At 48.8% G+C, this 21,824-nt stretch overlaps 1 protein-coding gene across 1 annotated transcript in view; it reads right to left on the bottom strand.

The window, feature by feature from the left end:
• Window positions 1-1,685: 1,685 nt before the first annotated feature.
• Window positions 1,686-21,824, bottom strand: part of Sh3bp5 (SH3 domain binding protein 5) — a 69,135-nt gene continuing 48,996 nt past the window's right edge. Inside the window, exons 4-9 of the mRNA XM_052733643.1 lie at window positions 15,889-16,053; window positions 8,390-8,520; window positions 6,433-6,475; window positions 5,498-5,717; window positions 3,475-3,735; window positions 1,686-3,123 (exon numbers count right to left, since the gene is read on the bottom strand). Coding sequence (XP_052589603.1) covers window positions 2,912-3,123; window positions 3,475-3,735; window positions 5,498-5,717; window positions 6,433-6,475; window positions 8,390-8,520; window positions 15,889-16,053 — 1,032 coding nt within the window. The 3' untranslated portion in view covers window positions 1,686-2,911. The remainder of the gene's footprint in view (window positions 3,124-3,474; window positions 3,736-5,497; window positions 5,718-6,432; window positions 6,476-8,389; window positions 8,521-15,888; window positions 16,054-21,824) is intronic.

Here is a 21,824-nt window from a genome sequence, read left to right as displayed (position 1 = left end):
AACTGCAATTTGAACTTGAGGTTTAAAATACAGAATAGGAAAATAGCCAGGAGTTATTTTTTACTATGAACTTAGCCATCATGCACACTCTTTTTAACCTTCCCAGTGGTTAAGTCAAGTATAGGCACTAGTCTTTTTACAACCAGGGAAATAAGCCTGAAAAATCTTGTTTTACAAGCCTGCAGCCCAGCTGCTTTCTGTGTGGGGACAGCAGGCTGGGATTGGTGGTTGGAATTGACAGTTGGATCTGTGTTGTAGGAAGGTGACTTCATTGAACCAGAAGCACAAGAGTGGAACAGATACTTTAAAAAGGGAAAAATTAGAAACTGCTAGAGAGAGGAGGGAGTGGCTCAGGTATCTAGTTTCAGTACACACATAGATGCTCGGACTCAAAGAAGAAACTTTCCCCCCTTGACACAGTAAAGAAAACTATCCAAGCCAGGTGGTGGTGGCTCACGCCTTTAATCCCAGCACTCGGGAGGCAGAGCCAGGCGGATCTCTGTGAGTTCGAGGCCAGCCTGGACTACCAAGTGAGTTCCAGGAAAGACGCAAAGCTACACAGAGAAACCCTGTCTTGGGGGGGGGGGGGGGGAGAGCTAAAGAGGGCCAAGAACTGAAATTGAGGTTAGTAGCTAAATTTCAGAAACGGTAACTTCAAAGACTAACGGTGGGGGGAGGGGGACAAAGGGGCAGGGTGGGAGAGAGTCAGTCTAAGAAGGGTGAGTGTCAGCGCTGCAGAGAAAGGAAGGCTGTGATGAGGGGCAGCACTGCTTTAACTAGGAGGCGTGAAAGGGAAGACTAGGAGAGGAAGTGATGGCGTGAAACAGGAGCCGGAGCAGAGCCCGTGCATTCCCTTCCTGATGTAGGAGACAAGCAGAGGGCAGGCTGATGGGACAGGGAACTGAGGCAAGAAGCCAGATTATGAAGTCCCAGTGCCCAAGTAAGGGATTTAATGCTATGTTTCCCAACACAAGAAAACCCGTCTTCTATTCTCTGTGATAAATGCTCACGAGATTTTACTGTGTGACTCCCACTTAAAAGGCACATGTAAGGAACAGTGTTCAGGGTGACAGATACTTGAGCCAGAAATCCCCTGTGGTGGATCCTGAACATTAGATTACACAACTTTACCTCAGAAATATTGATAAGAAGGGAAAATGAGCAGTGTCTCAACTGCAGGGAAGAGAGCTGAAAGGGACCTCCAGCAACTGAGAATATTAACAGGCAAAGCTAACTGGACACTTCACCCCACAACACATTGCAGTATGTAGCAGATACATTAAAATCCAATATTCTCAGATTTCTATTAGAAAAAGCACTGTAGAGCCAGCCACCTGGGGAAGCTTTTAAAAGGGCCCAAGTGTACCACAAATTAAAATCAGACTGAGTCAGATGAAACCATATGGCAAGATGTTAGCCACCTACCCCCAGGAGACTACACTGACCAGTGAAGTGGAGAACCTCTCTTCTTGGGGCTGTGTCGCATGTGGCTGCTTGCCTCTGTCTCTCGTCAGTTGTAACACCAAAAGTGGAATTCTAATCCAGACCTTGGGATTTGAACTTCAGTTACCAGGGTTCCCCACCTTCCCTGAGAATGAGAGCAGACGCCCACGCATTCCATGGTCCCCCTCAACAGAGCAAGGGGACTTCTGAGCAGGAGACAGATAACAGCAGGCTTTCTCATCTGAAGTCACAAAGTCTTAGTTTTTATTACCCTCAAGGTAGTAAAACAAGTACAAAATAACCTTGTAATTAGGATACTGGATCCATCAATAAAAAAGGAGAAACCACTGTTGTATGAAGCTATACACACGTGGCTAAATTTTACAAGCTGTGACAGAATTAAAAGACAATTTGAAATGGGGGGGGGGGGTTGCTTTTTTCTTCAGAAAAGCCAAATCAATAAAACAGGACAAATAAAATACAGTGCTCTAAATATGCATAACCATAAACACTAACTAAGCGTCTAAACACACTACTATTAGCATAACATCCATTGCTTCTATTTACCAGCCTCTGTCAGCACATGCCCACTCCCTTTCCTAGCTTTAAGGACAGTTTCCTCTAAGGAATACTAGATGAAGCATAAACCTTAAATAATCGCAATTATTGTAGAAGTTACAACCTACAGAGCAATGAACTTCTTGTCAGTCTAGTAGAAGAGTGGTAGCCACTCTTCACGTGCACTTCTCTCAGAATAAACCCCCCTTGGCTGGCAGGCCAGGTTAGGCTATAGAGCCCCCCCAACCACAGATGCCCTACGCTATGTCCCTGCTACCTCACTCCCCACCCCACCCCCAAAAGTGCAGTTCATGGTAGCTTTCCTAGGAAATGGTTTGAATGGGTGTCCAGAAGACATGCTTTTAAAAAATCCCCCTCTGAGCACCAGAGGTGATGAAAATGAATTGTGTTCTTGGGATTGCTTGTAAGCTTTCACTGGGTCAGAACAATGTGTTCTGAACACTTGAGTTTTTGTTTGTGTGAGTTTTAAAATTATTTTGGTGCCCTGTGATAATAATGGAGAGAACATCTCAGTTTCCCCAAATAGAGGGGGGAGAGGGGATAGAGATGTAGGCTGGTGACCCCAGTCTGGCTAAGTGTCCAGTCCTCCTCCTGGTTCAGGTTCTTTCACAGAAACTAGTTATTGCTTCCACACTGCTGCTACAGGGAATGTTCTGCAAAGGCTGTGACCCTGGTCACAGTTTACCTGCAATGGCTCTGCTCTGAAACACACCAGCCCAAGAGCTCTTACCAAAGGGAAATTCTTCAGCCCTCAAGGTCACTGAGACTTGGTTAGTGCAGTTTAGAGTAAATGCATACTGTCTGGCTTGTGTTAAATGAGTATTGGCACGATGTTTCTTGAGTTTCATGTATACATGTGAATTGCACATGGGCCACGGCCCTGAGTGGATCAGCCAATCTGCACCATTTTTATGTCAGCAATAATCCCATCTCTTCCTTTGGAGCACTGTAGGGAGAGTTGCTTCATACGGGTTTCCAAGGCCTGGCCCTCAAGGGACGTGCTGCTTTGGCTCCTGCCCCTGCCACCACCGCTGTTGCCGATGACACGATTGTTGTTGGCTTTGTCACTCATTTTATTCTCAGCCCCTTCTGCTCTGTCTCCTGCAGAGATACAAAGGTTGCCAAATGGGAGCCGACAGTTCCAGGAGTTCCATAGGCACTGACTAGCCCTCTGCAGTTCCCACTGCCGCCCACCATGCATCTCGGGTTCTCCAGCACTGGAGGACACACTGCATTTATTCCTCAGTGTGTATCTTTAGAGACGAGATTTACCATCCTCATCTATAGCTAGGAAGCAAACCTTTCTAGTGGGAACTTGCCAAGGGGGACTGTTCTAAGGGGAGACACGGGACCTAAATTCTATGTGATTGAAGCTGGCCAGGCAGAGTGCCAGGGACCCCAGAAGAGCCCTAGCAAAGGTATGGACAATCCACAAGTTGGACTGCAACTTACCTCGTTCCACCTCACATTCGGGGGATGAGGCCCCACTGCATTCGCTTCGAGGGCCCAGTATTGGAAACATCATTCCAAATTCAGACAGGGACACGGGGCTGGGCAGATCCAAGCTGCCAGGCCTTGCCACTGCAGGGAACTGGTCAGGCATTTCAGATGGACTTGTTGGTCCTGAACTAAAGCTGGACACAGACTGGGTTTCTGAGTCATCTTCAGACACAAAGTTGCTGCAGCTGTCGTCTTCAAAGGCTTCTGAAGCCACTATGATGAGAGAGAACATCAGTCAATGGAGTCGGCTAACTAGTAGCCCAGTTCCTTAAAGGCTTGCAAACACGCTCTCTGCTGGCAGGCAGTCCCACAGCATGGAGTCCGTAGGATCTACAACCTTCCTGAGCCTTCTGACCAGCCTCCAGGGCATTTTGAAAGGCAGCAGCAGCTAGATCTCATGGAAAGTCAGTGTTCTAGAAATAACTTAATTCCTGCTCTATAATTCTATGCCAGCAGGTGCTACCTAGAAAGGGTAGCTAGGGACGGCTGGGGTGGAGTGCATGTCTAGCATATACAAAGGCCTGATTTCCATCCCAGCACTGAAGAAAAGGGAGGAAAGAAGAGAGGAAAAGAAATGGGAAGTTAAATGTAGACACTAGCCCCCTGTAATCTGCCCTACCCAGAGGTAATCGTACAGTGGAGACTGAAGTCTTCCTTCTGGCATAAGCAGCAATAGCCGCTGGAAAGGGCAGCCCTGCATGGAATGTCTGTAGTAACTTCTGATCTCCCTCAAAGCCTGCCTAGACCACTGTTTGCAGCAAAGAACAACACTCATTTACAATGCTCTGGTTGTGCCTAAGTTTGGGGACCAGAATAACCAAGGCTCAGAGACACGCCATTCTGGTTTTCAGAGCCTCTCAGCTTGCATTCTCACTTTTAAGGTCTTTCCTAGTTCCCTTTATGCCTATGGCATCTTTAAAAATGGCCGCCTAGCATTCCAGAGAAGTACTATATTACTTGAGACAGACTGAATTCAGATCCTAACTCCACTGTGTGGCCTTGTCAAGCTACTTGATTGCTCTATGTATGGGATTAATGAAGTGATATATAAAGTAACTCATTCAGCGTCATTGATTACATTATAGTTTCATTTTCCTTCAACCTGGCAATTCAGCATTTGTTGATGGTCTTCTAGAGTTGTTGAGCATGGGGCTAGCGATGGCTTAGTGGTTAAGAGTACCTGCTGCTCTTCCAGAGGACCCAGGTTTGATTCCCAGCACCCACAAGGAAGCTCACAACTGTCTAACTCCAGAGTATCTGATAACCTCTTCTAATACCAGGCAAGCATGTGGTATACATAGATAAATGTAGGAAAAACACTCATACACATACATTATTTTTAAAAATACTACTACTAATAAGGAAAAGAAAAGAATTGCTGAGGAAGGGGCCTAAGCAACAATGGATTATTCCACAGAAAAAGAAAAGCCATGAAGTGTCTGTTCAATGTCACAGTGTAGTTTTCTCGTCTAGCAGAAACTAGGTCAGTCCTTATCCTAGCTGCACAGGATATCCCATGTGCTCAGACCCCAGGGAGAGCTGCCAGCTGCCACCTCTAACAGCCCTCCTCACCTTCACAGCAGAGAAGACGCTATCCCCATCACATAGCTGAAGCAGCTAACACATCAAGGCCCTGCTAGCCCACACCATGCAGTGGTAAACTGGGGTCTGAGTCATCAACTCTGTGTCCTAAGTCCCTATTAAATCTGTCCTCAGAACTTCTTAGTCTTGAATGTTCTAATGTGAGAGGGGTGGAGGTGGAACATTTCCCAGACTTACTTGGCCATGGAACACTAACATTCAGTAGTAAACCAAGGAACAGAGTGTCCTACAAAACATGAGAAACCACCCAACAGCCTGCGGACCTGCCCAGTTCTCCAATTCTCCAGTGGCCGGCAAAGGAGAGGGGCTGTGGGACACGATGGCCCTGAAAGCAGGTCACATGTGCTGTCTGATCCCCGCTGGCCAGACTCACCAGAAATGGCATCAGGCTCTGGTTTGCTCCCAGGCAGGTTCTCCACTGATGTGATGCTGCCCTCTGCCCCCACACCACAGCCCCGAGGCCCCATGGCATTGGAACGCCGACGCTCATGTATCTCATCGGAGATCCTCTCCAGGCTCTTCAGAGCTGCCTTATACTCGCCTTTTGCCAGGGCCAGCTTGGCCTGAAGGTCATCCACTGTCTTCTTCAGTTGCTGAATGGGAAAATGGAGGACTTGATAAGCCAGAGTGGCTTTGCATATCCCTACTGATAGAGGGGCTACACATGATTACAACACAGAACTTCCCAAAACACCCAAGAAATGATGGACCTAAGGTGAATTCAATGACTTTCATCATGGCTATCCACTCCCTGTAAAGAAAATCACTATCATCTCAACATCAGTCCATATGACATGAGAATATGCAGAAATGGTTATTAATAGGATGTAGCCCTCAGGGAAGGAACAGTAGACAGGTAAGTCCTGTAGCCTCCTCACTTTGTCCCAGACAGAAGTTCTTGGTTCCGTATCTGAATCACCTGTAGGGCTACTTACAATTCAGGCTGCTGACCCAATCCCCAAAGGTTCTGACAGTAGGGTGGATAGCCTGGGAACTCTACTACCAAAACGTTTCCAGGACTGCCTGTCTTAGGAGCTCACACTGAGACCTAGTAAGTTAGTACAATTCAGTGAGCGAGTGAGTGAATGGCAAATAGCTCCAGACAACGCACAAACACCCAGCACCATTTGAGAACTAAGGTCTAGGAATATGTTTTTCCCTTTTCCTCTCACAGCACATGGGTCATCTGAAGGCCAGCTACCACACTAAAGTTGAGTTTTGAGTGTGGGTAGGGGTAGAGAACAATACAGTGATAGGGGAGAAGGGGCAAAAAAACAAAACCAGTGACAAATCCAAGGTCACACATACCTCAAGCTGCACATAATACTTTGCCTTGAGCTCAAAATAAGGCCTGCAGAAGACAGGAAGAAATTGTTAAGGATGTGATCTCACGGTGAACTCCTATAGATAAATTTACTACAGCTAGTCAGACCACTCAGGATTTAGGCCAGACACCAGCAGAGATACTGGTTCACCCAAGGTCTCAGTAGATACATAAGTTCAGTAGCCTCCTCACTCCCATCTCAAGATTTTGGAAACCTTACATCCTGCTTCATTTTACTCTAGGGAGACTGTTGGGGTCTACTGACCAATAGAGAAGACGGGACTGAAGAACAGGCTGCTAAAAACCACTTCCTCTGCTGAGACCAACTACGGAAGCAAACAATACCACTTCCTGTCAGCATGACTGACACTTCAACCTCAAATCGGTCCTCTTGTACAGCGACAAAGGCTAGGTATTGGTGAACCAATCAGGTTACAGGCAAGGAGAAAGACAAGCCCCCTGGACTCTGGGTCAGACAGAAGAGCTGGCACTTGGGAGCAGCCTTAGTGTCTCAGCTTTTCCTCCATCAAATTCCTATGTCCTGCATCTGTAATTGCTGATGACGACACGTTTCGAGACCCTTTGGTGCATAAGGAAAATCTGAAATGTGGGCTTATAAACCCCTTTTAGTGGCCAAATGGAGTGGATATCAGCCCAGCCAAGGTGTAGAGAAGTGTGGTAGGTAGGTGTAGGAGATGTCCAGGTGAACATGAATGTCAAAGATGGAGAACAAGGGAAAGAAGTGTGACCAAAGCAACAGGGGACAACAGAGTGACCCACCGGAGCCCCTGAAGCCATTCCACGGAACTGGTGTCCAGTCTCACAGGCAGACAGGAGTCGTCCAAAAGTGTCTGGAGAGGTTGCCAGAGTGTGACCACAGGGAGTTTGTTTCCTTACCAGGTCAGTGATGAGTGACAGGTCAAGTGTGAGAGAAGTATACAGAGGGCACCAGGGACTTGAAACTCCATGTATTCACACCAAACAAAGCAAGCAGCATGGAAAGCTGCTCCCTTGGCCATGGGGGAGGGGAGGGGCTTGTGTCCCCAGAAGGTCACATATATCTACTGAAGGGCAGTGGCAAACACTTAAACGTTTCCTATAGATGCATGTAAATGTGACGGTTGGAGGGAGCAGGCAGAAATCAGAGGGTGAGCCCAGGAGAAGACATGGGGTAGTACAGAGCAGACAGCAGCAACCTCTTCATTTAATAACGTCTTCCCTTACTCACCCGGCATGTTCTTTCACCTGAACACAGGTTCTCTGTCAAGCTTGTAGCTGCTCGGAACCAGGAGGAGCAGACATCAGTAGCTTAGCACGTAACTTTCTGTCCCAGGTCTGACTCACTGTTGGGTCCTTTCCCTTGGAGGCCCGGGGAATGAAACAGGGACCCTGTCTCCCCAACCATGTTTTCCCACTATGATTGTTACTTTGTCAGCATGTAGAGGGGTATCAGGAGAAGAGCTTGGGAAAAGCGCCACTAACCAATCTTGTAGCATTTCAGCAGCTCTTGATGCACAGAAACCATGAACGACGAGCAGAAGTCACCCCTACTGTGCTGATAGGCAAACTAAGGGTCAGGGTCTTGTCTAGTCCATACCATCAGCTACAAAGCCAAGCATGCAAGCCGAGTTCCCCAAAGCGTAGCCTATGGGCCAGATAATAGTTTGCTTTGGAAATTCCTTTTTCTGTGTCACCCATGTAAGTCATATCTGGAGCAATTTTCCTGTCCCCTGCCGGCCTCCCTGCCCATGGCAGTGGCAGCAGGGGGTGGTATGGGGGTGTCACATAGGACTCCTGGAGCACAGGGCACTAGGCAGGAAGCTCTAGGACCTACCTAGATAAAGAGCTTGCTCAGGCAATCCCTCAGTGAAAGTGGAGAAAAAGTGGAGCAGACGCAGAAGAGAGCCGCTCCCACCCAGGGACGGACGTGCCCAGACTTACTTGGACTTGTTGATGGCTCGCTTGAGTTTCTTCTCCAGCTGCCGCATGCGGCCCATGGCAGCATTGTACCTGGCTGCCGTCTCCTTGTGTACCAGTTCACTCCTTGTCTTGGTCTGCTCGGCCTCCATGACCTTCCAAACAACAACAGAGGCCCTCATGTCATTTAAAAAACAAAAAGTTCCTTGAGAAAATCTACAGATTAAGATTAAATGTCAATAAAACAGGATCTGCTCTCTTCCTGATAGAGTTTGAAAAAGCTGAGCCGGTGGTGGTGGTGGTGGTGCACGCCTTTAATCCCAGCACTCTGGAGGCAGAGCCAGGTGGATCTCTGTGAGTTCGAGATCAGCCTGGGCTACAAGAGTGAGTTCCAGGAAAGGCGCAAAGCTACACAGAGAAACCCTGTCTCAAAAAACCAAAAAAAGAAAGAAAGAAAAGAAAAAGAAAAAGTCTGTCAGATAACATACCCAAGTTGGCTATGACAGTGACTGAAAAAGAAAAATCAAAAAGTAAAAATCTTGAGAAATTTGTGAAGTACTCAGCTTCAACCCATATCTACTTCCTTCTGCGCAGGCCTGCAGAACTGGGGAGAACCCGGGGGCCAGTCTGATGGACAGGCAAATGGCCGAACTGCACCAGTGGGGGCTTCATAGCTACCTAACTAGAAGAACATTAAAACGAAAACCACCAAAACTAGGCACGACAGCAGAAAAGTCAGCAGGGCAGCCTTTCCCCAACGGTCCTGAAGTTGTGGCACAGAAGAGCCCAGAGTGCATTCCAGCAGTTAAAGTTAAAACAAAGTTGTTCATATTAGAGTTTGAGGTTTGCAAAAAGCCACCATCAAGAGAAAGGCAAAGTTCTGGTGGAAACATGGTGCCAGGCCTGTTGATAAACCAACAGCAAGAGTCCTGGGTGCCCTGAACCAGGACCAGAGCAAGGCCTGATCTTCAGAACGGCAAGGACAGCTGCGTTCCCTGTCTTCTAGGTACAGCCACACTATACTGTACAACTAGAGAAATGGCGACGAGGTTGGGCAAGGTCACGGGGTCAGTCCCTGTTAACCCAAGTGGGGTGAGGGAGTGGGGCGGGGTCCTTGGCTTCTCTCCTAGACCCCAGCAGGGTCACTGGTGTCTGTAACGTGAGGGGAAAGAAGCACACAGAAAGGTTACTGGAATTCTCTGACATCCAGTCAGCCCTGGTTCAGTAGAGAGCCCAGGATGGACAAGATCAAGCAAAGAAACTGAGGTCTGGCTGGCATCGTGAGTGCCCAGGAGAAGTCCCTGGTGAAGGTGCAGCCTCAGTTGTAGTGGAGACCCCAGGATATTGGAGATGCTAGGACTATGGAGCAACCACCAAGGAAGTATCAGGTGTCGAGTGGAGGCAGCCCGAGTCTGAAACAAGCTGTGCACATGCTGTGGGTGGCAAAGCTGGGGGGGGGAGGGCTGCCCAAGCCCTTTGGATCCGGATCATGAGTGAGTTCCAGACACTGGACACTGAGCTATAGAATTTGATTTATACTGCTGGATGTTGAGTTTTTCTTTGACATGTTTTTATATTCCCTTTTGAAGAAAGTATTTAACTTTTTGTTTGTTTGTTTGTTTGTTTTTAATTTTACAGGGATCCACAGTTAAGAGACTTCGGATATGTTGAAAGAAAAAAATTAGACTTTCATGTGCTGAATTTTTGACAATGGGACTTTTAAAATGTTTTTTTAGATGTATTTATTTTTATTTTATGTATGTATGTGTTTTACATGCATGTATGTCTGTGCACTACATGAGTGCCTGTTGCCTGTGGAAGCCAGAGGAGGGGGTCAGATCGCCTGAACTGGAGTTACAGATGGTTGTGGGCCTCCATATGAGTACTGGGAATTGAACCCGGGTCCTCTAGAAGAGAAGCCAGTTCTCTTTAACTGCTGAGTGTCTCTCCAGCCCACCAAGGAACTTTGAAATGTTTGGCTGCATTTTATTGTTTTTCTTTCCTTTTTGTTATTGAGACAAGGTCTTACTGTGTAACTCTGGCTGGCCTGGAACTCAGAGATCCACCTGTCTGAGCCTCCTGACTGCTGGGATTAAAGGTATGCACATGTCTGGCTCTGGCCTGTATTTTACACTGTGATATTAGTAAGAGGTCCTGGGAACACGGTTAATAGTGATGTGTCCATGTGTCAAGCTGACAAGGGACAGTGGGGCTGGTTAATTTTTGTCAGCTTGACTTAAGATGGAGTCATGGGAAGGAGTGACTCCCTCGGATTGCCCTGTAAGACTAAGCTGTGGGTCATTTTTTTTTTTTTTGATTAATGACTAAACTCGATTACTTGAATCCAAATATTCAGAACTAGCATAACATAGTAATTTCCTCCTTTATCAGGTCAAACCACTACCATGATAATATTTTTTGCTTGTATAATAATTATGCTTTTACCTTATTATAATGTGTTTTATAAATGTATAATAATTTTTAAGGAAAAGGAGAGAAGAGAGTCAGGCTGGAGCAAGGCAACATGCTAGCTAGAGAGCTAGAAGAATCCTTCCCTTGTTTATTTCTAACACAAATATTTCACAATGAAACAAAATAAGTATCTAATGCTTGACACATGGGGAAACAGCAGTAGCTCCTCAGTCTATTCTTGAATCTTAAGCTTTAAATGAATTATTATTATTATTGTTGTTGTTGTTATTTTGGTTTTTCGAGGCAGGGTTTCTCTGTGTAACACCTCTGGCTATTCTGGAACTCACTTTGTAAACCGGGCTGGCCTAGAACTCACAGAGATCCTGTCTGCCTCTGCCTCCTAAGTGCTGGGATTAAAGGCTATGCACCACCACCACCACCACCACCACCACCACCACCACCACCACCACCACCACCACCACCACCACCGCTGGGCTCTTAATGAATTATTGTCCTAACTTTTATGAAACCTGAAAACCCTATGCTTCTCAGACAATATATCAGAGGTGATTTGTTCTTTTATGGGGAGCTCTGCACAGAACCGAATAGATGCACTTGAAGTGGACTCAACTGAAAAGATGCAGTTTCCAGCTGCTGAACAGAAAGTGTCCCAGGCGAAGCAGGGCCCTCCCCAGCTGTACAGAGACCCTCATTCCACACCAGCTCCCAGGCTGCAAACAAGCAAAGGCTTTCTAAACGTCAGCACCCAGAACGCCCCAAGCACTTTGCTATACTGCCAGCCATGCCTTCAGAGGCGACACACATCAGGATTTCTGCCTCACCCTATCAGGACACATCACCATACTTCGTCTGCATCCCGCCTCTCCATCTACACAACCTCCAGCTCTGGAAAGAGACCCCCACCACTACACACACAGCTTCCTGCCCAGTGGCCACCAAGCAAGTCACCTTGGCACACTGCTTAGGAAACCAAGGAGACTCCTCCATCAGCAGCCTAGGATCAGGCATAAGCTGTGTGCAGTGATGGGGGAGGGGAAGCTAGACATGAAGGGGAGGCGAAGTTGGAGCCCAGGGACAAAAACCTCCCCCCCGGAAAGGTGGATCAGCATGAGGCAAGAGAGATGGAGCCACCCCTGGCTCCCGGAAGCTCCTGTTGGTCGGGTATTTGTCCAGACTCAGGTTCCCTATCCCCATATCTCTACAAGGTGCTCTTCTGTTTTACTGCCACACTGCTACACCATTTACACTGATAAGCACCTCCTGTGGCAAAGAACAAGAGGCCAAACCTGGCGTTGACAGCCTAGCAGCTCCTGCTGCAATAGGTATCATTCAAAGCAGTGTGGGATCCAGGCAGCTGGGGTAGCTCTGGATGCTCAGAGGCGCTGTGGTAGCAAAGGCAGCATGTGGAGAGGGGTCCTGAGTACATGGCATTTGGGTAGTAGGTGGGAGTAAGCATGTCACTGGTTTTTGTTTCATTATTTGAGATGCTGTATTCCCTGTGAATTCCCATACCATCTGACACATGGTCCGTGGATCCCCTTGTACCACCATGCCCAGCTTGGAGGAAACACTTCTAACAGGCTGCAGCTCCCCTCTGCATCTTGCCACAGGTCCCTATGTCCCATTTGCCACAGCCATGGCATGACCACACAGGACACACAAAGATGGGCAGTGGTGCTCTGCTTTCCACATCCTTCTCGGAGCTGGAAGGCAACAGGTGAACGTAGCTCAAAGAGACAGCTGTCTAAGATGGAAGAGGTCTTCTCCTCCATTCCGGGGGTTTAGAATATTCCCCCAACTTGGGCCTTGCCCTGGGGCCCCATCCACAGCCTCTCTCTCTAACCTGAAACATCCAGGCGGAAAGGGGCTTTCCCATCTCCTCACAGCCTCACGGAACAACTCCAGACTGCACCTCTACGCCAAGGAGGGGACATAAGGTGCCCTCCTCCCCCTTCAGACGGTTTTCCAGGCAGCGGCTCCTCTTCCATCCTGGAGGCCTGGAGGAGAGGCTGACCATGCCTTGTCCTTTCCTCTCTAGGAACCCCTGCTGCCCGCTCATCAGCAAGGACTGCCTTCCTCTGTCCACGCCACATTTCCCTCTTCCTCCATCTGGTCCCTTGTAGCAGACACGAGGAAAGCCAATTCCTCCCTCTCAGGCTGCCAGCGCTCCTGTCTGGAGAACTGAAAGCCATTGCCTTCCCCCAAAGGCTGCTTCAAGATCAAAGAAGCCAAGGTCTGGAGATGCCTCTGCCACCAAACCTCCCTCCGGTGCTGAGGAATGGCAGACACGAGCCCCATGCCCCAAGGGAGGCTGCTCAGCTGCAGGCTTGGCAGTGTTACTGGAACCATGTGCTGTTTGTCAGCACCAAGTCGAGAACTGTCCCCATGGCCTGTCTATGGTGTTACATGTGACCACCAGAGAATACTGGGGTTCCAGACATCTAGGGTGTTACAGCTTCAGTATGGCCATCTAATGTTACCACTAGACTGAGGACTGAGAGGAGGCAGATGGCCTCAAGTGAGGACCATGTGGAGATACGGAGGAGAGGGTTATAAGAAGCTCCATTCCCCTAATGAAACAGGCGTCCTGGCATCTCCAGAAGGCAGTCAGTCCCTACATGACCTTCTGCTGAGGCATCCCAGCATGCTAGCCCCCAGGAGGCCTGGGAAACGGTCCCCAGGAGTCCCATTGGGAGAAATGCTCGATTCAGACAGAGGGTCACAGTCACTCATGTTATTTCAGAGCCAAACATGAGCATCTGGACTGCAGGAAGGATTGTGTCTATACTACCCTGCAGGCTGAAGCTCTGAGTAGTGTATAATGAGGTAGGGAAAGGTCATGGTCTCAAGAGCATTTTTATGTGGTTCCCCCCCCCCCCATTGCCAGGGATGGATCTGGCTTCTTATAGGCTAAGGGCAGGCACCTGTTCTGTTACCGAGCTACCTGCTCCGAGGGGAGGATCATTTCTCACCAGTTCAAGGAGAATCATCCCAAGGCTATGCAACCATGACGAAACCAAAGTAAAGGAAACACTGTCCACGATGGGGAAGGCCTGGCCTGTGAGCCAGAACTCCACGTTGACTCACACAGGGTGCTGCTCCCTACCACATGAACCAGTTGCCTGGGTCCTTTGTTTTAGTGGCCAGAGGGTCCATGGGCCACTGTGAAGCCCCAACTGACCTGAGGAGGTCTGAAGCGACCTTGTAAAGCTCCACAGTCTGTTTGCTGCAGACCCCAGAACACTGTTTCCAAAGACTAAGCATGTGGTGCCTTGTGGACAGTGTGAGGGTCTCGGGAGAAGGCCTCTCTGTGGGCATTTACCCACCACCGTTAACCCCATGACTAAATCGTGGACTTTCTTATTTAATAAGAACAGATCCAGTGGTTTCTTTCTCATTTTTTAAAAAGACAGGGTTCCTTACGTAGCCCAGGTTAGCCTTGGTCCTGCTGTCTCAGTCTCCTGTCTGGCATTATAGGCATATACCACCATAAGCAGGCCCATTTGGGATTTCTGAAATGGCCTCTTACAGGCTGCTACAGATCTACAGCTTTGGAGGGCAAGAGGACCAAAAGGAAAGGCGGGCCTGCGGCTTCGTTAGCTGCTTCATCTCCTCTACCAGGGCTCTGCACATCTTCCAACCTCCCCTTCAGGTTTCTCTACAGCTGACCCGGTAAGAATTTTCTCAGCCTCGCTGGGTCTATAAGCACTATGGCCACTAGGGGGCAGGAAGCTCAAAGCGGCCAGCCACAGGCTCTGTCTCCAGCCCCAGGCAGAGTTGGTGGAAAGTCAAGTCCAATCTGCCTCCTGAAGTCATTTGTACGTCAGGCTTTTCTATTTAAAGATACTCAGACCATCTTTAATCATCAGATTCCCCAGGACCTGAGCAACTGTGGCAGGGGAGACTGACGGGAGCAGTCACTGGCACTGACTCCTGGACCTTTTTTCTAGCCCCACAGACAACCTTCCTGTCCCTTACTGAAACCAAAGCTACAGTCTGCGCCCAGGGACCGCAGCTCGTCTGCCTGCCCTACAGCAAACCTTTGGCCTCGTGGGGGACAAGCTGGTGCCAAGGAGACCAAGAATCAGAAGAACTAGAGCTGCACCTGGTAGAGGGACGCAGTATCCAGGAATATTCGGTGACCTCAGCAAACCCGAGTCTACAGAGTTAAGCACGTGGCCCTACTTGCTAGGGTAGGAATGTCCCCAATGTGGTGATATCGTGGGCCTTCAGGGAGTGGTGCTATAGGACCAGTGCCCAAGGACTGGGGATGTAGTTCAGTGTTAGACTGCTTGCCTAGCACAAGAAGAGAATGCTCATTTGCCACTTTAAGAGGAGATGGCCCTCTGAGAAGCAGAAACAGTCGGACACCACATATGTCAGCCTTGATTCTGGACTTCCTGGCTTCCAGAACTGTGAGAAATATATCTCTATGTAGGAGCCAGTCAGTTTATGGAATTTCGTTTAGTAGCCTACCTAGACCAAGACAATTATCACTTCCAATTCTGAGCAAGGTAGCCAGAGAGGAAGTCCTGGGAGCAGGTAGAGAGTCAAATAATGCTGACATAAATCACACATGACAGTCACTCCCAGCCACTGCCTACTACATACTTACTACTCCCCAGACCCCAGCGTCACCCGGAAGGCCCTGCCTGAGTGAGTACCCACTTGTTTCTGGACTAGGCACTTCACCCACCAACATACACACCCATGGGCAGGTTGAGACTGTTAATGGGACTTCTACCAGGGACCTGTGGTCCTTCTGGTGTCCTGGGAGCCAACCTTGGAGAGCATACTGGCCCCTCTGGGAAATCTGATTCCACTGCCAAGACATTCAGGGACCATGTGAACCAGACAAGTTTCAGGCAACACAGAGAAAGATTAGCCTCATCTGTCACTGGGGGGACTGTCATGCCTGAGTATGGCTTAAAGCCAGTGCCCCGAAAAGGCTACACAAAGCAGACAGCCCATGACCTTTACAGGAGCGTTTCATGCTACCCAGGAACCTATCTCTACTCCTGTGGGGACCCAAAGAACACACAGCATCCAGGCCCAGGCGCCCATGGCCAGCGTACACACGTCACTCCTACCCTCTGAGTGGCGTGATTCAGCATCTCCTGCCAAGCGGAGTCAAACTGTCGTTTGTCATCCTCCAGCAGCCGCTGCTCAGCCAGGGAGATGGTCTCCTTGGCAGCACGGAGCACCTCGGTGGCCCTCTGGAAGTCCTGTGTGGCCTTCTGAGCTTCCAGCTGAGCCTGTTGAGAGAGAAGGTCTTGTGAGGCAAAGGCCAAGAGTCCGTGGGGCCCATCACCACCACCCCGGAGAATGGGACGGGCTAACAGGTGGCTGATGGCTGAGTGGAACCCAGATAGGTCAGCGGACAGTCTTCACAGTCTGGAGCTCAACAGATGAGTAACCGCATAGATCTTGCATCTGTGATGGTAATGGCTAAGGCAGTTGTGGCCATTCTCCAAAGCCCTGGCTCAGGAACGAAGCCCAGGAAGGCGTAGCAGTCCTGGGCCCTTTCCCTGTACATCAGAACCGAAAGTGCCCCCAGAGACCATAGTTGTGGGGCTTTGTGCTACAGATGAGGCACAGTAGCTGAAAACAGCCTCACCCCTGAGATTCACGCACCACCATGCCCGGCTTTCTTATGTGGGTCCTGGGGATTGAGAACTCAGGCCCTGCTGCTTGCACAGTACAGAAGCAAGAGGCCTAGGGGTTCAGATCCCCGAAAGTCACATAAATCCCGGGGAGGTATGGCACCTGCCACAGCTCGGAAAATGAAGATGGGGTCCTTGAAGCATGCTGGTTAGAGACCTGCTATACCTCAGAGCTCTGGGTTTGACTGAGACCCTGCCTCAAAAAATAAGGTGGACAACTGATTGAGGAGGATTCCTGATACCCACCACACACATGCACATGTACCCACACATTCATGAGCACGTGCTCATGTGTGTGCCACACATGTGGCTATGCAAACACACATGTATGCTCACCACACACATACACGTGAAAAGAAAAAACACTGCATTTCAAAGACTGAACAAAAAAATGTTAATTATCCCATTAGTCATTTTTCCGATCAATGATGAGATAATATTCGAGATATGCTAGATTAAATCAAGTATACTGAAATTAATTTTACTTCAGTGATTACAGAAACTATAAACTTGCATAAGTGACTCTGCACTGCTGTGTGTGGACAATGATGCTCCTCCCTCAAGAGTGGGCCACAAAGTGATGTGTCTGCTGACTACTGCATCAGAAACAGGGCTGGGCCAGCGGTGGTGGCGCACGCCTTTAATCCCAGCACCCAGGAGGCAGAGGCAGGTGGATCTCTGTGAGTTCAAGGCCAGCCTGGGCTACAGAGTGAGTTCCAGGAAAGGCTCAAAGCTACACAGAGAAACCCTGTCTCAAAAAAAAAAAAAAAAAAAAAAAAAAAAAAAAAGAAAGAAAGAAAGACACAGGGCTGGGGAGATGACTTGCTGGGTAAAGTGCTTGCTGTGCCAAGTATAAGAACCTAAGTTCAGGTCCCCAGATCCCACATAAAGCCAGATCTGGTAGCACACATCTGTAACACCGGCACTCCATGGCGAGATGGGAGATGGAGGAGACAGGAGACTCCCCAGAAGCTCACAGGCCAGTGGTTAGCCTGGTGAATGCAGGAGCGAAAACGAGACCCTGTTTCAAACAAGGTGGAAGGTGAGAGCTGACACCCGAGGCCATTCTCTGACCTCCATACTCACACTGTAGCACATGCTCCCCTAACAAAGGAAGCAGCATCACACTACAGCCCCCACTCTCCTTGGGCTCACCTCCAATTTCCCACCAGAGCAGGGGCAGGCCACACTCCATGTTAATCTGCCACAGCATCACTTCCCCTGGGCCAATTACAGAAACCCTGATGGGACACTAACAGGACAGCCCCAGGGACTTAGGAGGGGAACAACAGGGCCCCACCCTTCCCCAGAGAAAGTCTCATGTGACTTAGAGGAAATCTTCATAGAGACTGAAGGTACTTTGCAAAGAAAATTAAGGGGAAAAGGAACAAAGCAGCTGAGAGCCCAGAGCACAGCAGCCCCGGGGGAGAAACAGCTCAGTGACCCATGGTAACCCATGATGGGCATCCCCTGGTCTGGCCTGTGCACCCACAGTCCCAGCCCTCCAGACCAGAGATCCACCCAGGAGACCGAGACCCACCTGCGGCTGAAGCACACATATCTGTGTTTCCAGGCTGTGCATGAGGGCAGGAGAAGGGGCCTTGCCTCCCATAGGAGGAAGGATTCATAAAGAAGGACAGTCCTGGAGAGAGGCCTGAAGGGCAGGGAGGGGCTGCAGCTCAGAGGATGGAGACCAGGGGAGTACTTGAGGTTAGAGAAAGCATCTGAAGTTGTATCACAAGACAGGGCTGTAGGGGGGTGGGTTGTTTGTTTGTTTGTTTCAAGACAGGGTTTCTTTATATAACAGACCTGACTGTCCTCTGTAGACCAGACTGGCCTCGAACTCATGGAAATCCACCTGTCACTGCCTCACAAATTCTGGGATTAAAGGTGTGTGCCACCACCACCTGCAAAGAGTACTTTTAAAAGCCAGCCTGGGCTATACGACAAGATCCTGTCTCAAAAAGATTTAATTAATTTATAATAATAATAATAATAATAATAATAATAATAGAAGCCTGAATGAATGTCCACTTACCAGCCAACTACATCCACTGAGGTAGCCTTAGCCACATAGGGATAGAGATGCCCACCCTCTCTAGAACTAACCAGTCACTGAAAAGTAACTGGATACCAGACATGACTCACCCTCCCCAAGCTGAGCATCCTCCTACCCTTTCTTCCTTCTCCCAGAGGACAGCCCTGGGGCCTCCATCTTTCCAGACAGGTTCAAGAAGGGTGAATCTGGACAGGTTCAGGAAAGGGTGAATTGTGACCCATCCTGTTCTGGTGGAAGCTCCACCTCAGCCCCTGGCACCCATACACCCAAAGAGTCTGGAAGGTTCTGGTGGAAAGTCCACCTCAACTCCCCTTCCCCATCTCTCTCCTCAAACGCAGCCCTGCCTCAAGCCTGCCAAACACCACTCCTCCCCGAGAGATGCTCAAGACCACTCCCACAGAGTACTTAAACTGCGCCCCAGAAAACAGACACATGGTTTTTCGGTCTTTCTTCCCTGTCCCCTCCCTGGGGGCTGGAAAATCCTTAGGGACCGTTTTCCCCATTAAACCTGGGCTTTTTCTTATTCAGTTTGATTTGGTCTGATTTGGATTGCTGCATCCGAGAGGCTTATTTGGTTGCAGAAACTTTTCCTATCCCTCCAGACTCCATCTACCCACAGCTTTACAATAGTGAAAACACAGGGATTCATCCCTTGGACCCCGAATGTTTCCTAAAATGGGATCTCTCTGCCCCCTCTTCCATTTGTTTATTTACTTATTTAATTTTTTTTTTTTTTTGGTTTTTCGAGACAGGGTTTCTCTGTGTAGCTTTGCGCCTTTCCTGGAACTCACTTGGTAGATCAGGCTGGCCTCGAACTCACAGAGATCCGCCTGGCTCTGCCTCCCGAGTGCTGGGATTAAAGGCGTGCGCCACCACCGCCCGGCAACTTATTTAATTTTTGAGATATCTTCCTTTGAGGCTTTGAGGTTGTGCTCAAACTCAAGGCAATTCTCCTGCCTCACCTTCCTAAAGTCTGGGATTACAAATGAGTCAAATCACAATTTTTTAAAGGCCTCTATGTAGACCATGTCAGCCTTGCACTTTCTATGTAGACCAGGCCAGCCTTGAACTTGCCACAATCCTCCTGTCTCTGCCTCCCAACTACACCAGCCTTTGTGTGTTTTGTTTGTTTGTTTGTGGTATGTGTGTGTGGTATGTGCACATGTGTTTGTTCATTTGCTACAAGTGTTTTGGGTTTTTTGTTTGTTTTGTTTTGTTTTTAGCTGCCCAGTATAGGTGCTGAGAATTGAACCCAGGTCTTCAAGAGTGGTATATGCTCTTAACCACTGAGCCATCTCTCCAGACCTGCGTGTGGAAGCCTGGGGTTGACAATAGGTGTCTTCTTCGATGGCTCTCTATCTTATATAGTGAGGCAGGATCTCTCAGTTGAGCCCAGAGCTCATCAATTCAGCTAGTTTAGCTACTTAGTTTCTTCCAGGATTCTCTGTTCCTCTCCAGGAACTGGCATTACAGGTGGGCTGTCACGCCTACCCAACGTTTATATGGGTGCCAGGGGTCCCAACTGCATTCCTCACACTTGAATAGCAAGTACTTTACTCCTTGAGCCAACTCCCTATCCCCATGTTCATTCATTCATTCATTCATTCTTTCTTTCTTTCATTTAATTTTGAGACAACGACTCACATGGCCCAGACCAGCTTCAAACTTAAATTTAATGTGTAACTAAGAATGAGCTTGAGGGCTGGAGAGGACTCAGTGGTTAAGTGCACTTACTGCTCTAGTAGACTACGGGAGTTCAGCTGCCAGCACTCACGTCAAGTGCCTGACAGATTTACAGTCACCCGAGACTCCAGCTCCAGGGGACCCAGCACCCTCTTACACACACAAATAAAAAGGCAAAAATAAAATCTTAGGAAAAGAATGAGCGTGAACTCCTGCAGTGAGCACACTGTGCGAGCCCAGGAAAGACTCCTCACCAGACACTGACTCTGCGGGAACTCTGGGGGACTTCCAGCCTCCAGAACATGCCTGATGTTTATGTCTCCAGTCTAGGCATTTTCTTACAGCAATGTCAAGAAGTCAGGTACGGCAGAAGGAACACCTAGAAGGTGGAAAGAGCTCTGGAAACAGATGTGGGGACTTCTGAGGTGCACACTAGACATGAACTGAGAGAGGAGAAGAGTGTGAAGGAAGAGGTCAGTTATTAAAGTCTCCAGGCAGAGATTTCTCCGGTGTTGGACCTGAGGCCATGCCATTAGAATCATCCAAGAGCAATTTGAAATTTAACTTGATAGAGTATTCCAGTTACATCACAAGACGCAGAACCCTGAACAGCAGAAGCCAATTTAGCAATCCCAGAGAAAGCTGATTATCTAGTTAGTTCATTCATTCATTTATTCATCTATCCTGTGGGTGGAACCCAGGAGCTCACACATGCCAGGCAAATGCTCTCCTGCTGAGCTACCCACTCAGCTTCATAATTTTCACCATCATATGAAAGATGACACCTAGAGATCCTGGACACAACTATTAAAATTCAGCCTTTGAAGCACAACAAAGCCCCAGACCCTGTTATTACGTGACCTGACTAAGGGCTTTTGGCTCTGGGCTCCGAGGTCATGCAGTTGTTCACTCAGCAGAGAAAACCAATGAGTAAACTGGAGAGGTGAGGCCTGTGTCTAAGAGTGCCACTGAGGCACATGCCCAGCTCTGTTTGGGCTGTAAGATGCTCACAGGAAAAGACTGAAATACTCCATGACTCAGGGATGCGAACAGTTCATGGAACAGCCTTGGGGAGAATTTTTAAAGGCTGCTCACGGATGGGTGACCTTCGTTACACACCAGCCCTCGTCAGCAGTGTCTGCGAAGCACTTGAAAATACACGGGCATTCTACAAGGTGCCACGGGTGAGGCGGGGGTGAAAAGGAGAAGAGGTTGCCGGAAGGCAACAGGCAGGGTGTCCTTTGACTCAAAATCCACTCAGCTCCTAACTGCTCTCTGAAGGGCATCCAGATATTTGGATTGGCTACACCAAAGGTTCGGGTGTAATGAGGTCTCTAGACTACCCGGTCTAAACCCCCTCATTTTTCTAAGGAAGGCATCTTGCACATATCACAGTCAGGAACCCAGAGCCCCTGGTCCCTGTATCATGCAGTACGTGCTGCCGGCGTGTTTCTGACACTGACATTATGGATGGGTGGCTGGGCAACCTACCGTCAACAGTAGAGGGCAAGAACTGCGACACAGCAGCTCAGCCTGAATCAGCATGTCAGCCCATTACTACTCCCTCCTCCTGCTTGTACCTCCATCACTATGACTAGCAATCGACACCAACGCCGGCCAT

The sequence above is a fragment of the Peromyscus californicus genome, unplaced genomic scaffold, assembly GCF_007827085.1.
Source record: "Peromyscus californicus insignis strain IS unplaced genomic scaffold, ASM782708v3 Scaffold_12__1_contigs__length_115047231, whole genome shotgun sequence".
Lineage (NCBI taxonomy): Eukaryota > Metazoa > Chordata > Mammalia > Rodentia > Cricetidae > Peromyscus > Peromyscus californicus.
This window is presented reverse-complemented; position numbering and strand designations above follow the sequence as displayed.